At 33.6% G+C, this 17,527-nt stretch overlaps 2 protein-coding genes across 5 annotated transcripts in view; one reads left to right on the forward strand and one right to left on the reverse strand.

The window, feature by feature from the left end:
* LOC123547611 (uncharacterized) overlaps positions 1 to 17,527 on the forward strand; it is a 107,348-nt gene that overhangs the window by 72,577 nt on the left and 17,244 nt on the right. For 3 of the 4 annotated variants that reach the window (XM_053551901.1, XM_053551900.1, XM_045334861.2), the window contains exon 3: positions 9,030 to 10,157. The exons of the other annotated variant lie outside the window; for it this stretch is intronic. In XM_053551901.1, coding sequence (XP_053407876.1) covers positions 10,094 to 10,157 — 64 coding nt within the window. In that variant the 5' untranslated portion in view covers positions 9,030 to 10,093. The remainder of the gene's footprint in view (positions 1 to 9,029; positions 10,158 to 17,527) is intronic. 4 annotated transcript variants of the gene reach the window in all.
* On the reverse strand, positions 922 to 7,368 carry LOC123547608 (uncharacterized). The gene is made up of 8 exons (XM_045334858.2): positions 6,357 to 7,368; positions 5,542 to 5,607; positions 4,208 to 4,621; positions 3,690 to 3,858; positions 2,960 to 3,121; positions 2,304 to 2,447; positions 1,848 to 2,109; positions 922 to 1,322 (listed from the first exon to the last, which is right to left on the reverse strand). The coding sequence occupies exons 1-8, from the start codon at positions 6,542 to 6,544 to the stop codon at positions 1,051 to 1,053; spliced, it is 1,677 nt and encodes a 558-aa protein (XP_045190793.2). The 5' UTR covers positions 6,545 to 7,368; the 3' UTR covers positions 922 to 1,050.

The raw sequence follows: 17,527 nt of genomic DNA on the forward strand, positions 1-17,527 counted from the left end.
GTTTTAAACACTCTTTTGCTATAAATTGTTTCTTAACTAAATGGATTTAATTCAAACTTGAAACAGTTGATACACAATATTAGGAACATGGTATGACACTCACACAATGGTCCATTACTCTTGCAGAAATATTCAATGAATATTTATTTTTATTCTTAGTTACAGACTGTTGACTGATGTTATACTACATACATTTGACTATGACTTAAACTGTTGTTTGCATTGGAGTCATTACATACTCCAGTGATAGCTCCAGCTTCCTTCACTATCCAGCATCAGAATTGGCTGACTCCTTTGACAGCTGTTGTTATAACATTGGTGGGATTTGAATAAAACTTGATGTGTACGAAGCCTTGTTCATAATATTATATTAAAAGTTACACTTGATGATACAGACTTATGGCCCTTTGATATTTAGAAATAAAGTTTTAAAACAAACTACTTTTCCTATTCTGTTGTTGGGATTGGAGTGAAAATTCGTAGGATTGATTTTTTTGAAGCCTTGTTGTGCATATATTATGGACTTTTTGATGGAGTGATTTTTAACAGAGTTATGGCCCTTTTAGACATAAAATCTATAGTGTCATACAGATTCTTGTTATCTGTCTAAAACTATAAAAATGCTAAATAAATGGAAGAAGGCAATCAGTATTCATGAAATAATTTATTCATCACTGTCAGAGAGAACAAACATACAATATTTACAAAGCACAGATAGATAGACAATGACAGAAACAGGGTAGCAAAGTAAAATATCTTTTGAAAGTGAAATAGTTAGATAAAAAGGAAAACATAGGCACGAAAAGTTTTTGAATGTAGCTTAGACAGGAGAAATAACAAGAAATAATTTACATATTTATATTCATAGCACTTCATATACAGATATGTTCAATAAATTAAAACAAATAACAGTTTCTGTAACAACATCAACAAAAATCAATAACAAATCACTTTAGTATCTATAGCACTATAAATCCATATTTTTAAAAGCAAATGTCTAGGACTGTCTATAATTAGATAGTATCGTCAACACACTATCCAAACATAAGTTCATACAAGTGTGCTAAGAAAGATATTATGATCACAGAACACGATCTCTGTCTCTGACGTACATAAGGGAATGTCGGACTGCTGGGAAGATCCACTTCCAAACCCGCTGGATGACGACCTCTCAGAAGACGAACGTTTCAGGACCAAGGATCCCATCAGTGGTACACGGCGCTGAGAGGGGATGCTGAGATGGCATACGTTCTGGATTCTGGTTTGAAAACTGCTGGTAACAGTGGCTGTGTGTGATATCTGGTCAACCACTGACTGTAGGCCTGAAATTATAAAGCAAAAACATGAAAATTTGTTAAGAAAGGAGAATGCTTAACAAAATGTTACTAGTCAGTGTTCAGAAAATTTACACTGCCTTAAACTTATTATTTAATTATGTCTCAGCTGAGTTTGAAATTTTGATATCAATTTACAAGGTTGAATTCCAACTGAGACTGACCATCAGTATTGAATAGCCACTTGAAAATAGTTATTAACTTTAGAAATTTTTAAAGTTTAGAAATTAAAACATACTTTTTAGATATAAATGACAAATATAAAGTTCCAAAATCAAACTCAGCTGAGATTGAAAATGTTTTATGAACACAATTTATTACGATTTTGAATATACACTTTAATGAGTCAAATATATCATGGTTAATAGAATGTTATATAATATTATGGAGAATTCAGAGTATATCATTTCCAATTGTGAACCTTCTGTAATAATTGTAATTTAGACATTGCACATGAATGCAACTATGTTATATATCTGCTATGATTCTGATGTTTAATGTTTATGGACTTACCTAAGAGAATATCAGAGAGCATGGCCCGTTCCTCGGAGTGAGGCATGGTAGTGTCACAGACAATCTGGAGTAGACCACACAGATCCTGCATGTGAGCCAACGGACGGTTGATGAAATCACACAGACTGAGTTCCTTCCCTTCTCTCGACACGTTGAGCAGGAAACCACAGAACTGGTCGTTCTTCTCCAGGGAACCAAGCAAAGAAGCGGTACGAGATAAACCCTGGCTGTACGTCATGTAGGCACCACAGATCACTGGCAGCTGAAGGAAGAAAAGCAGTTTGATCATTTCCTAAGTTTTCTTTCAAGTTACTAAGCTTAATTGAATGCTTATTAAAGAACTGCTGTATAAATGGAAAAAATTTTACAACAGATAACAGTTTATTGTTCAGCAAATAAATTATATTTATGAATAAAGTGCCTTGATGAAATCAGTAAAAATATAATTCTTCTTACCTTAGAGAGGTAGATCATGGCAACAGCAGACGTAAGGTCACTCTCACCAACAAAGGAGTTGTCTGTATCATCGTTGTCAGAGGGAGTGTAGGATGGGAGGTTGTCGAGAATCTGATGTACCTGGTACTGGCTCATACACACAATCTGTAGACAACAGAAATATAACGTTTATGTACAGCAAAAAAGGCCATAAGTTTATCATTTTGCTTACTGAATAATTTCACCAAAGACTAATGTTGTGTCAACAGAAACTATACTGTCTAGTTAGTTACATGAGAAAGGAGCAGTTGTAGATGTTTAGCAGTCTTCAGATGCATTTTGTACATTTTCGCTTATAAGACGCACTCGCTTATAAGACACACCCCAACATCGGACATGCAGTCTGGGGTTTCTTTTTCATTTAATTTCCTTGTATAGTAGTACATGCTTATAAGATGCTCCCAACTCCTTGAACTGGACTCCTAATATTGCATCTTAAAAGCGAAAATGTATGAAGCATTAAGTTTTCAACTCTTCTTACTATTTCTAATGATAATTATTTTCAGTTAATACTTTTAAATGATTTCTTGTTGCTTGGTACAGTCTCTATGTTAATGCAAGTTGTCTTTTTCCTGAATGCTTTTAAATAAAAGTGTGTGAAGTAATTTATAGCTTACCTTTTCGATGTTCTGGAAGAGTGTTGCATGCTGGGTACTGGTGAGGACACAGTGACGAAGTGGGCGAGAAAACTTCTGGATTCCAGTGTTCATAAAGTCAACAAAGTTCTCTTCAAGGCACAACAAACGGTGAAGAGCGGCCTGCCTGCGTGTGTCTACACTCTGCAATTATAAATAAATTTCCATTATGATTGACAGAATAAATGAATAGTTTGCAGACAGACATTTGAAGACAGGCCTTGCCTTTGTTGACCTTTTGAGTTTAAAGACAACAAAGAATACTATTTCAAGTTGTTTATTATAAATAAACTTTGCAGAATCAACATACCATCATTTTTCAAAGCAAAATAATATTTTTAAGGCCTGTCTGCATAAGTCTGTTACAAGCAACATTATATAGAATAATCATATTAAAATATTTAATATCACATTGCACAATTAATTATAGTCCATATAATATTTCAAATGTTTTAAGAACTATGACTGACAAAAGTATTTAGTCTTTTCAAAAATATTCTCATTTACTATTTCTGTTCTTTTAGTTATGTTCACACTTTAGACCTGCACATTTCAGTCCAACAAAGTTATCACATGTAACATATTTTATCATTTATATTGTATCATTTTACACATTTTAGCTTTAGTTCTAAATTCTCACTGGTCTTGTAGAGAGGCTGAAACAAGATTTCGATCTAAGCTTGTGAAGCATACGGAATGGTTTAAAGCTTACAGTGGCAGAGTTCAGTAGAGCTGTTCTGTCGTCGCAAATCGTGAACTCCTGGACTGAGGTGTTACCAGACTCTTCGCTACTTGACTTGACTGCGGAGGTTCGGAGTGGTGTGGGAGTGGTGTAGTGACCCGGGCGCTGAACTTCTAGCTGCACTCTACTATTGGACTTCCTGCAGCAGAAAATGCATGAGTGAATAGTAAAAATAGAGAAAAAATGCATAAAAGCAAATAGCACAAAATGTATTAAAAGTGACAGATTCAAATAAACGAAAAAAAGTTGTGGAAAGGGACAGTCACATTCATCATCAACATCATCAGCATTAGCAACAAGGTCCTTAACAGTTGGTAAAACATATATGTTTCTGCATAATCTGATTTTTATTATGGGTTCAAATTTATGGACCCCGCGGTTTTTCAAACACCTGGCAAAATCTTTACAATAATTATTGTTGAAGTCTGCAATTATTTTTTGCTTTAGAGATTTTAGTGGAAGAAAAAACAATTTCTCTTTTCACTTACTTTATGCACCTTGCCACACTGACTGACGTTGACCTGGACACATTCTGACCATTGACACGGATAACAAGATCACCCTTCTGAAGACCAGCTTCCTGAGCGTTAGACGACCCATCAACTCGACCAATCTTCACTGGACAGGAGTCAACGACTGTGAAACCAAAACCACCGTACTGGGACCGGTAGATAGTTAACTCAAGATGCTGAAGATCTGGTACATCTCCGTTGACGGCTGGTATCTGGCGTGGTTCTCGGCTCTGCATCACAGGAACTGAAGGCCTGTCCTTGATGGTGACACGTAGATGCTTATTGCGACCAACACTGTCTGTAAGAAGGTGATACCAACCACTGACCTCACGGTTCCCCTCCTGGAGGTTACGAATACCAAATGACGTACAGCCAAGGGACACATGGATACTGCAATGCAAATAAATTAAATAAAGACCCAAATAATATGTTAGAACAATCAAATCACTGCTGCATATTAAATTTTGATATCTTGATATTTGATAAACAACTTTCCAATAAACATGACATGAAGCCACTGACGGATTTTTGTCGTTTTCAATACCTGTTCAAGGAATTCCTTGAATAACACAGATTCTAAGAGTTTATAAAGCTTATTTTGTTTTTTAGTCAGAAACAATCCCATGTTGTATTATAGCAACTTCTTGATACTGTAAACAGTAGCAACTTCTTGATACTGTAAACAGTAGCAACTTCGTGATACTGTAAACAGTAGCAACTTCGTGATACTGTAAACAGTAGCAACTTCGTGTTACTGTAAACAGTAGCAACTTCGTGTTACTGTAAACAGTAGCAACTTCGTGATACTGTAAACAGTAGCAACTTCGTGTTACTATAAACAGTAGCAACTTCATGATACTTTGAACTGTAGCAACTTCGTGATACTGTAAACAGTAGCAACTTCGTGATACTGTAAACAGTAGCAACTTCGTGATACTGTAAACAGTAGCAACTTCGTGTTACTGTAAACAGTAGCAACTTCGTGTTACTGTAAACAGTAGCAACTTCGTGATACTGTAAACAGTAGCAACTTCATGATACTGTAAACAGTAGCAACTTCATGATACTATAAACAGTATGCTGTAACCAGCCAAGGAACACTGATGCAACTGAGCATTTCAACATGTTAAGAGAACATTTTTCCAAGTCTGGAGTAAGTAAATCATGGTTTCAGACTTTTAGAGGAAGATTTGTAGATGGCCTGCATGTTAGCTTAGTCAATATAGAATCAGACCAGTATTCCAAAGCCTCGGCTAATTCCTACCAGGCTTTTTGAGGTATACATAATCCAAAACCACATCACTACTTACCCAAAACAGTCTCTGTGGTAGACAGTCAACAAGAGACGCCTGTGAGCATCATCATCACCCACCTCACTGTAATAAAGAAAATTTTCATCACAGATGATTTATGGCACTGAAGGTTTTACCATGTAAGCAAGTTTTACAATTCTCCATCTTTGGTTGCATCTGTTTGTCAAATCATATAGCTAGGTATTTACAAATATGCTCATTTTTGGCTTCCTTCTATGGAATTATGCAATGAAATACTATTTACCAATGACAAGCCATAATAATGCTTACTAAGACAGTGCAGTGTGGAGATAAATTCTGTACTAAACACTATGGTTCTTGTATTCTGCACTTCAATTTATTGCTACTGCCAGCCAGCCATCATCATATTTAAAGTTTCTTTAAGTACCATTCAAAAGTTATTGTAAGTATTCAAGGTAGAGTTATGGATCTTCCTCTACTTAGATTTGACAATATCCCATATACCCTAATCAGTTATACACAATGGAGGGTTAGCACCATCCTGAAGCAAAAATGCTTGGACAGTAGAATTCAAATGAATATAATAATGTAGAAATTATTTATATTACTCTACAGTTTGTCAAAAAATACTTTCTTTTTTTTCAAGAACCATTTAGTTATACATCATTCTAAAGGTTTTAAAGAGATGAATAATAAAAAGGTGCAACAGAATTTCCAGGATGTATTATACAAAGGAAAATACTTGTCAAATTTCGTACAGAAATAGAAGTTCTTGAAGGCTCTGTCAACAAATGAAGTCAAAATAGCAATGTCTTAAAGCTTGCTGCAAACTGAAAATGAAGACAACTTACAAAGAAAACTTCTCGTTGTATGATGGACATGTGCTGTCAGTGAAAGTAGCTGTTCTACAACGTGTGGGGGTCACGTCGGTGTCTTCAGGGATCAGAGAGATCATGACGAAAGTGTTTAGTTGTTGGTTCCGTGCCGAGCTGAGATGACGAGCCTGGATCATGTGAACTGTGAGGAGACCATAGTTCATGTATGCTGACAACTTCACCTGACCTGAAATAAAAGATAATAAGTCAACACACACTCAATACACACCAAACACAAACCCAACACACAGCCAACACATACCCAACATAGACCAAACACACCCATATCATTTATTTCGCACAGAATCAATCCAGGATACAAAATGGCTGATCATACTGAATAATAGACAGTAAACGAGCAGTTGCCACAATATATGAAAAAACTTCAAAACACTACGGAAAAAAAAGAATGCCGCCAGCCAGGAAACGATGACAGTGTTTCAGTTAAGAATAAAGCACAGCAACTACATGCTGAAAAGGCTGTTTGGTTTTCAGATTCATTCGGACTAACTCTGTCAAGTATTCATTAGACACAGGAAAAACTGTACATTACCTGTAGATAATACCATAGCATATGCATCCTTAAATAATTACAAAAAGCAGAAACTAAGAGAGTTGTTGTTCATAGTTTTACTAAGTTATTTCCAGGCCAAGTGGGCTGTACGTCTACAGCAAATATGAGGACGACTGAGTTGTTAAATTTAATGAAAGTTATGTAGCTATAAGCATACCTCAGTCTTAGAATTCAATAAATAATCGATTGCAGTTGAAAGACTTATAAACATACATTATATATTTTTCAATGGAGACATGAAATTTATTCTAATCTGTATGAGACTCACTGGTTCAACATCTGATTATGCATGCCTGTGGTGTTTTGTAGAAACAGGAAAGACATATCTGTTGTCAGCCATTTTTTATCAATGACACTTTAAAATGAAAACTGATACTGGCAGCAAGGAAATGTCTTTGGTTTAAATCGAACCATAAGAAATAATACCTGACAAATTGCACTTGTTATAAAATGATGTGCAAAAAATTGATTGTAATCTATTGGACAGCAAGGCTTTGGCTGTAGACTACCTGTTGAGGCTTATTAATCAGACTTTGGTGTTAACAGACAAATGTGGACAGACAAAAATGACTCTCAGCACTTTACATTGAGGTGACTACAAAAAGCTATTCAAAACACTACCGACAATACTTTAGTTAAGTTAATGTTTATTGTTAATATTGATACACATGATGATACTGTAAATCTGATAAAAGAAATTGAAGAAATTCAGAAATATAGCAGAAAGGGCAGACATTTTAACAAAACAGGAATTGTTAAAAAAAAACATCAGTTATGGATGGTACGTTTTCAAAGTCTTGAAACAAGACAACTTAGATATGGAAGGATAACACCATTTATGCACTGTTCACCATACCAGATTTCTGAGTTAGTACAAAAATATGGTGGTAATCATAAGTTCACAGGTCAGGGAGTTGAAAAATTGAAAGGCGAGCAGATTCACCAAAAACGAATCAACAACAAAGACCAGATTTTTGATGAATTGAGAACCATCTATAGAATAGAATTGTCAATAGACAATCGATACGAAAGAACAAAGAATGATTATGTTTAAAAGAACAATTTGTATTGGAACCAAACTATTTAGGAAAACAGTCACTGAAATTACTGAGACAAACAAAAAATATGAATAGGAAACAGAATAATTGCAGAATAAAATGACTGATGGAGAAATTAAAAGAAAACTGAAATCGCTGAAAGTGATTACTAAACTAAAGGAAAAAGTAATAACCCTCCTTGAAAACAGTTTAGGACAGAAATGAATAAATCACCTATAAACGTTGAAAATGAATTATTATCACTTGTATAATTAAACTATAGTTTACATAATTATATTATATTAATTATATCATAGCTATTCTCAAGTGAATGCTGTTTTCATGAAGAGTTTATTGCATCACCATCATGGGAGTGTACCATAGAGAAGACTTTCTTTCAATTTGTCACTTGTGGCAGAAGAAACAGAAATGCAAATGTCAAACCATTTTAAATGTTTGAATGAAACAGACTGTGTCAAAGAATTTGAAAAAGATATTGATGATGATCATGTTCTAGCTTTAGAAACTGATACCAGCAATAATTATGAAAGTGAGAAGTCTCACACTGTAAACAGTGCTAAGGAATCAATTGACATTCATAAGAAAAAAATGGTGATTTTTGTCAAACGTAGGTGATAGCCACTATTTGTGAAATAGAAATATCTTGTTATACAATTCCATGCGAGTAAAAGTCTATGTGATTGCACATTACAGTGCAAGTACAAGTTTGTGTGTGGAATTTAGCGATGACTGTGGAGTTTGGGAACACGACACAACAGTGAATCAGTACTTGCGAATGACAATGGTAACATGAAAAATATGTTCAAGAAAAAATGTGTCATGTGCATTAAGAAAATTGTGAACAATAAATTTGAAGATGATTTTTTATTTTGTATATAGATTTGATTTTATCACTGTTATCATGGTATGTTATCCATTATATTTTTTGTATTTATTTCTTGCATTTATTTTTCTGATGCACATTTCCTTCTTTCGTTTCTTATTCGATGATAATGACAACTGCATACTTTATTGCAGAAATCATCCAACTTGGCATCTAAGAAAACACCAGAAACCAACCTCAACACCTCATGTAACACTAGAAGCATCACCATCATGGAGCATTCCAAAGAGAAGGAGACTTTCTTCAAATTTGTCACTTCTGGTAAAAGTAACAGAAAATTTTTTTGTCAAACGAACAAGTGATTACTCTAAAAAGTGGGTGATTTGAATATTGATGAAATTAATAAGTGTATTAAGGAGTATGTCACTTCTATAGCCAGTGCCAGTGAAATAAGTCAAACAAATTGACGGTTTTACCCATCCAGAAAGACCATATACAACATAGTTTACAACACTATAAACTTATTAAGGTACATCAAAGATGATCAATTTAAATTAAAGATGTTATGTTTAACTTGGTTTTATAGGCATCCAAATGCTAATGTTTATTTTAGACCTTCGTCTGACTGTCCACATGACAAAGATGTTGACAGGCTACATAATGAGTCAACCAAATGTACTAACCAAGAGGTTGACGAGCCACATGATGAATCAGTTCTTGATGATCTCACATCTCAAGAAAGGGATGACAGCAACACAAGTAAGTATACCCAGAAAAAAGAAAATTCAACCTCAGGAATATTTCCAGTATGAAATGTGTGTACCCAAAGCTCAAGATAAATACTAAAACAGTGTTTGCTGTAAACAAGATGATGGTGAAGAATCAGGGTAAAAGAATGTTAATGAAATTGATAAGAGAATTAAAAAGTATATCTTTTTCTATAGCTAGTGCCAGTGAAATAAGTCAAGCAAATCGACGGTTTTACCCATCTAGAAAGACCATATACAATTTAGTGACAGAACAAGGCACAACATTGAATCAGTACTTCACTGTGACAATAATATGAAAAGATGTGTTCAAGAAAAACAATGTCATATGCATGAAGAAAATTGTGAACAAAAAATTGGAATTTACATTGGTATTAAAAATATGCTAAAATGGTGGACGACATCATGGAGAAGGAATCCATAGCTTCTGTATCGACAAAACCACCCGATCACCAAAAAAGAAGACCTTTGAAAAAATCGTGGCAAGGCAAATGCACACAAGATGGCCAATTCAAGACTGGAAATTACCGAAAGAAGACCCCCATGTGAACAGTGGTAGGTTCTTTCATATGCCTTTTAAATGTAGATTTAAGAATGCCAAGTGTTTTAATTGTGATTGGCAGGGTCATGTTGCTAGAAAATGTAAGAATAAATAGGGATTCGCACCTGTCTCACAAAAATTGGGAGATGGGCATAGCAAGAACACAAAAATGTCAAAATTGTTAAAACTTACAAAATCAGGGATGAAAAAACTCTTATTGATGGAAGATTCGGAAAATTTTCGGTAGCAGCTATGGTTGATAGTGGAGCTTCAATTTCTTGTTTGACATATGATATGTATCAAAAAAGTGAGAGAAGCTCTGATATTAAAAATCCTGAATCGGTAGATGGGACACCTATGCCTATAATTGGTAAAATTGCAATTTCCATGACAGTTTGCAGGCTTACATTGACTCAGACATTTTATGTATTAAAGAAATTAAACCAGTCAGTTATATTGGGACTCGATTTCTTAAAAGATCAAAAGGCATGGGTTGACTTTGGGAATGATGTTTTAGAAATTCAGGGTGGCTTAGTTGTTGCAAAAATGTTTTCTTCCCCACAAAAATCCAGTTTGACCAGACTTGTAAACAGAGCAAGCATACCACCACAATCGGTGAGTGTTGCCAAGGTAAAGATAAAGGGTCAAGGTTTTGAAGGATTGTCTTTAATTGAACCAATTAGAACTTTACCTGGTAATTAAGTCAGATTATAGGTGCACGGGCAATTTCAAATGTAAATAAGAATGTTACATGTATCCAGTTACCAGTGTCTGGTTTGCATTATCATGGAAGTGGAAGGTTGTCTAGAACTGAAAATTTGTTATAGAATATCTAGGTAGTGTACGAAATAATAGGAAACCTGCTCGTGGTAATTCATTGCCAGGTGAAGAGTAAACGCAAACAGACCCAAATATCATAAGAGCAGCCATTGCAAGAGTAGGTCAGAAGTCAGTTTCCAATGTTGTTAACAAATAAGCACCAAACCATAGTCTGAAGGCACCCAAAAACTGCAAGACATGTTCAGGACCGTCTTCATTATCAGTGTAAAACGTTTAAATTTGTTAAGAGTATGACACCAAACACAAACATGACATGTCCAGTTCTAATTCCTTTGTTGTATCAGAGCTGGGTTTAACAGCAATAGTTTTTAAAGAGTCAGCAGATTTTGTGGGATCGCAGGGCCTACCTTAATAAAAAGCATGATAATGAGTGGTTATCACAGATTTCAATTCTCACTAGAATCACGTACACTACAGCTGACAGAAACAGTTATTGGAAAAATACTGTTTAAATTCAGTTTCAAATTTTCCTATTATCCTATTCATTACTAAATCAATTAAAGTGCCTGTAACTTAAAAAATTCATTTATTTCAAAACAAGATGGACAAAGGGAGGTAACTGTAATTTTGGCTGTCAATGCAGATTTTAACAAATATGATAACAAATGTTCATGATATCCCTATCATTGAAAATGATTTAGATCAGAGAGTTGTGATAGATGAAGCGAGCTCGGGATAATTGATAACAATTAAGCGGTGTGGATCCGCCGAAGAAATATATAGATCTGATAACTTTTGAAAAAACGGAAGTAAAGGGTCACATGTTCGCACGTAACGCTGTTTGATCAAAGAACCTGCTTGATGTTTTAATGGCATTTAAATCAGTTTGTACATCTATAAACATGTAATGACGCAAATACAAATCGATATTATTTTATATTTAAACATACATGTTTAAATCAAATAACATTTAAAATCGGCAAAGTATAGTTTTCACGCATTCATTCGTACTAGTTTATATCATTCCAATATGGCAGACACAGTATGCGGCAAGTACACTTTTGGAGACAGTAAAAGCAGATAAATGCAAGCTAGGGCATGGTAAAATTAATTAAGATAATATTATGCATGACACTTACCAAGAAACAAAGTGGATTTCGGCAGCATTATGCACAGAAATAAAATTCCAGTTCCCTAGCCTGTGCATGGTATTTTGGTTATAGAGAACTAAGTTCGCTGTCTAGGAAACCGATTATTGCAACTGCATTAAAATGCAGAAAAATGTTCAACCACTTTTTCAAAGGTGTCCAAAAGTGCGACTCCATTATGCAGTCCATTTCTGGAATTCAGTGGGTATATCAGTAAATTGATAATAAATAAATTGACAGTAAATTGTTATATACATGTTTTATAAGCTGATCGATCAATTTTCATGTAAAACAACCCTTTCTTTTTATGATTTGGTAATGTTAGATTTTTTTGTCAGAAAAATGGAGTTGTTAACTAACTATTTAACATACCTTTCATGAAGGTGCCCTTCTTCCGAGACTGCCTAGACACTGCTGCCATTCTCATAGTATATAATATATATCACTTATAAATGTTAGGTACACTATTTCATTTAATAAACTGTTCACTAAAGTGTTACAAGTTCAAGAACAGAGTCCAAGAATATTATAAAATCCGGCAGTAGTAATAATACAGAACACAGAATGTGACAATAGTTCAAACGCACTTGATTAATTGATTTATACTTCCATTTTTCTTTTATTTATAGGTGTTGGAAATTGAGTGCTTGTATTAAAAACAATTAAAATTGAGTAATTTTTATTGATTGGCCAATGTATTCATGTGGCAATATGCAAATTAGGAGATTATCCTTGATTGGTTATAATCTGTTGTGGGGTGTATTATGTAAATTGAGAAAAGGAAAGTGCTTATCTGATTGGCTGAGAACCATAATGCCTTGTAAAGTATGAATATGCATACTAACTGGTATGCAAAACATGCTCCTCAAACTTTACACTAGGTAAAGAATGCTGTCAGCAGGTGTGAAAGGTGTTGACAATAAACAACTTCTGTGTAATTTGCAACTAAAGGTGCCCACTATTTACATTATTAATGTGACATATGAAATTTAACTAAATAAAAAAGGTTATATAGAATTTTTTTATAGCTAAAACTCAATGTAGCACAAAATCCTGAATCCCTCCTCAATATTATCATCATAAGCTGAAAAAATCTAAGGTAAAAATGATCTTTAGGAAGTATATTGGAATTACATAATACTCATGTTTGTAGGAAAGTCAATATTTTTAACTTTGCTTTCCGTGTTGTATATGTATTTGCAAATGGGTATTGATACTTTACATTATGGGTATTTGTACTTAGGTAAAGTACTACACTGACTCCTACGTAACAATTATTTGTACTTAGGTGAAGTACTACACTGACCCCTACAGAACAATTATTTGTACTTAGGTGAAGTACTACACTGACCCTTACAGAACAATTATTTGTACTTAGGTGAAGTACTACACTGACCCCTACAGAACAATTATTTGTACTTAGGTGAAGTACTACACTGACCCCTACATTACTTCTCCTCCAGCTGAAAGTCAGAATACTTAGAAGGACTGCAATTTCAGTTACAAATATTTTTGAATGATGAATGAAAAAAACAACAAAAAAACTTTATTGGCATTCATGTTGGATAAACTTCTATTAATTTTTAATGTTCTCCTGTATTACTAGCTTTTAATATTTTTAATGTATACATTAAAGTCTTGTCTAGAACCTTAGATCAAAGGGTAAACATCAAAAGCCTTTTGATTCTTTGATTAAATCCACACTTTTTTTTATTTTAAGGTACAAATTTGAAAAGATTTGTCAAACAAATCTCAATGTGTGATTTTCTTATGTGTTAAAGGGATTAAAGAAGAAGTTAAAATGCAAACAAGTAATCAATGATTTGCAATTTATATCATTTGATTAATTATGATTGAATAATTAGTGCAATTAAAGATTATTAAAATTATAAAAGTTTAATCACTAGGTTAGTTTCTTTATGTTTATTATAATTCACATAACAATACAACTGAAATTGATAAGACTAAATTACAATTACAGTGTGCTGATAAATTAGCAGTAATTAATACTTGATTGTAAATAAATTCCTAATTGCTTTACTTTGGTTATAAAAAACCCAAAAACTTTCACATTATTTTAAAGATCAGAGACTTTTCCAAGTACTTTTAACATTATTATAAACATCAAAATATATAACGAATGTAACATAAAATATCGAACTTCTGTACAATATTTGGTATAACTTCTAAAAAATATATTCTAGGCTGTTACATTTTAACCCCTTTTGCTGTTACAGTTGCCTAGAGATTCTTCCATGATTTAGAATTTTGTATGGAATATTTCAGTGCCAAACAATAGTAAACAACATAATTATACATAATATATAGTCATATAAGAATGACAGAAGTAGTTTTACATCTTTCTGTATGCAGAGCCATAAATGCGCTCTGTTTCTTGCAGGAACAATTCAGGCCCCTCCCTCCGCTTCCCCCACCCCACCGCCCACACACCACACCACCACCACAATTCGAGGCACGTGCAAGTCACGTTTGTCTGTCCCAGTCTGTTTGTTGAACAGTTTCCTTTCAGTAAATTTATCAAGAACATACAAACTTGGTAGCATGTTAGGGCTTATGACTGGGTTTATGACAAAACATCAACACAATGGAACATCAGCCTGACACTTAAGTGACACAACAGAACAACGACACAACCAAAGATAGAAAAAAACATCAAAAGAATATCGACATACATACCCTGCGAAATGAATAGTTCATGCATATTTCATGAACAGAGTTCATGAACACTTCATGAATTGTTCGTGAAGATAAAATGGCACAAATTCTTGAAACATTCTTAAATACTTTGTTCACGAACAGTGCATGAAAAGTGAAAGATGACTTCAAGAACTAATGTACATGAACAGTTCATGAACTATTCACTTCATGAATAGTTCTTGATATTTTGTTGAACATGAATAGTTCCTGAACTCCTTGCTATATGTTTTTATTGTGCCATTTTATCTTCACGAACTAGCAGTGAATCGTTCATGAACATGATTCTTCATTAGTTCATGAACTACCTGTCATGAGTAGTGCATGAAAGATTCAAGAAAATAACATCATGATTGTTCCTTTAACCTTTTATCATGGGCAATTCAAGAACTCTGTGTGATTCTTTAGTAGTACATGAACTGTTCATGAACACTTTTTAAGGACAGTTCATGTCCAAAAATTCATGAACACAAATCAAGAACTGTTGAATGTTAGTTCATGAACAGTTCTTTAATGGTTTGAAGTGTTCATGATTACAAGAACTGCATTTCGAAGGGGTACTTATGTGTTTCTGTAAAAGTTACTGAGAGTGTAAGGGAAGTAACTCCTCTAAATATAAGTTACATATCACATTTGATATTTATGGTAGCTGATTTCTGACATTTCGTGTGTTAGTGTATGCAAGGCGATTTCTGCCATTTCGTGTGTTAGTGTCGGCAAGGCGAAATGTCGAAGTAACGAAAACAGGAAAGGTCGAAATAATGCTTAATTTGGGTGTGTTCGCCTTTTGACTTTCGAGGCGAATACACGAAATAACGAAACATTGAAGGCGAAATAATGAAATTTCAAAGACAAACACACAAACTTTTGTATTAATCACTTTTTGTATTGGCGGGTATTAAAACTTCGTAACTGTCACTGCCATTACCGACTGGCCACAAAGGGGATATTCATTTACTTTGAGCATCAGATTCTCTTGTTACTTAATATATTACTGAAAATGAAATGAAAACTAAATTTAAATGAACAAATATATAAATGTTTATGCTGACAACTTGGGTTCTAATAAAATTAAAATTTGGCCATGTTTTTCAGAAATGCAATATTTTTAACACTGTACTTAGTCTAAATATAAGGTACTTTTTGGAAAAGAAGATAGAAGTAAAGATTAAAGCAAAGTGAATTAAGAGTAATAAAACTTATCATGATCCAGTTTGATTGTTTCAGTGGATTACAAATAGATGAAACAACAGCAATGTGCTTTATTAATTTTACAGCTTAATTACCTTGCAAAGGGCAGCTGGTTTGAGTATAAAGTACTATCCTCTGAATTACTTTTGATGATTTTAGAAAACAAAAGCAATGTGCTTTATTAATTTTGGACTTGATTGCCCCACACTGGGCAGCTGGTAGTGGGACCTGTGGTGCTGGATGATGTTGGTATTGTGGCTACTGGGGTTTTATGATTACCAGGTAACCTCTTATGTTGGCACCCTGGTTGGGGCAGGAAAGGAATCATAAAGCAAATATTGGTACAGAATATAATAATAAGATGGAACTATTTAATTATTTTACTCCAAAAGTATTATTTGTCAGTTGAAAACAGGACTTCTTTTGTCTTGAAAACTAGAATATGAAGATTCATAGCTCTACTGTTCCTTATTCCATAACTTGAATTTTCAGTTTTGTCAGTCTATATCAAAGTGAAGAGGGGCTTGGGTCTTTTGTATTCTGTATTTAGATTTGGATCTAATTCTTTGAGTTTTTTTTGTATTTTAATTAGCAACCAACATTCAATTGAAAATAAAAATATCTTGAACTGAATTGAAATTTAAACAGAAAAATGATAATTTACTACTGTGTGCCTTTTATCCAGTTAAGCAATTAAGCATTAATTGATGGAATTTGTTGGACACACTTTAATTGTTATCCAATCCGGTAATTCATAAATGTCTTTTAATTGCATATAATTAGTGAATAGATGAAAGAATGGATCAGCTACATATATTACAGTTTTAATTTACATAAAGGATGAGATAATTATTTATTTACAATTTAATCAGTACCAATCTAGTAATAGGATTGGTTGTTTGTAGTTCTTATTGAAATTTATATCCTTGTAACATAATTGAAAAAACATGAACACTAAATTGAAAATATAATCACATATTTTCAGCTAAGTTTTTTTAAAAAATTTAATATTGCATGATTAAACATAGGTATTGAAGACTAGAATGCTGTTATTTATAATTCAACATTTTATACTAATATTTGATATTCATAACTTTAACATGTCCAAAACATTGTGGAATGATACTTATTTCACTTGGGTATTGATTACATTTTACTCGGACTTTATCATAGACTCCCTGTATAAAATCTCGAAGTTTTAACTAAAATAAAGGTATCAAATCGAAATAATATTTCAATGGTCTGTACTGTAATGTAATGCATTTGTACCTTAACCCTAATAGCCTGCTGGCGGCAAGTGATTCTGTCTTTGTGATCTGCGCAGACCAAGATCAGCCTGCACATCCGTGCAGTATGATCATGGTCTGCACTGCTCGCTTTTGAGTCAGTAAATTTTCAGTGAACACCCCTCAAATAATAAATGGTATTGCCCAAATTTAATGACAGTCCATTGTAGAAATTTAGCAGGCTAAAGGTTAATTGACAAGTTTGGCTTTCTTTAGAGACTCTTGAAGAACAAAAAAACATGAACACTAAATTGAAAACATAAT

The sequence above is a fragment of the Mercenaria mercenaria genome, chromosome 9 (assembly GCF_021730395.1).
Source record: "Mercenaria mercenaria strain notata chromosome 9, MADL_Memer_1, whole genome shotgun sequence".
Taxonomy (NCBI): domain Eukaryota; kingdom Metazoa; phylum Mollusca; class Bivalvia; order Venerida; family Veneridae; genus Mercenaria; species Mercenaria mercenaria.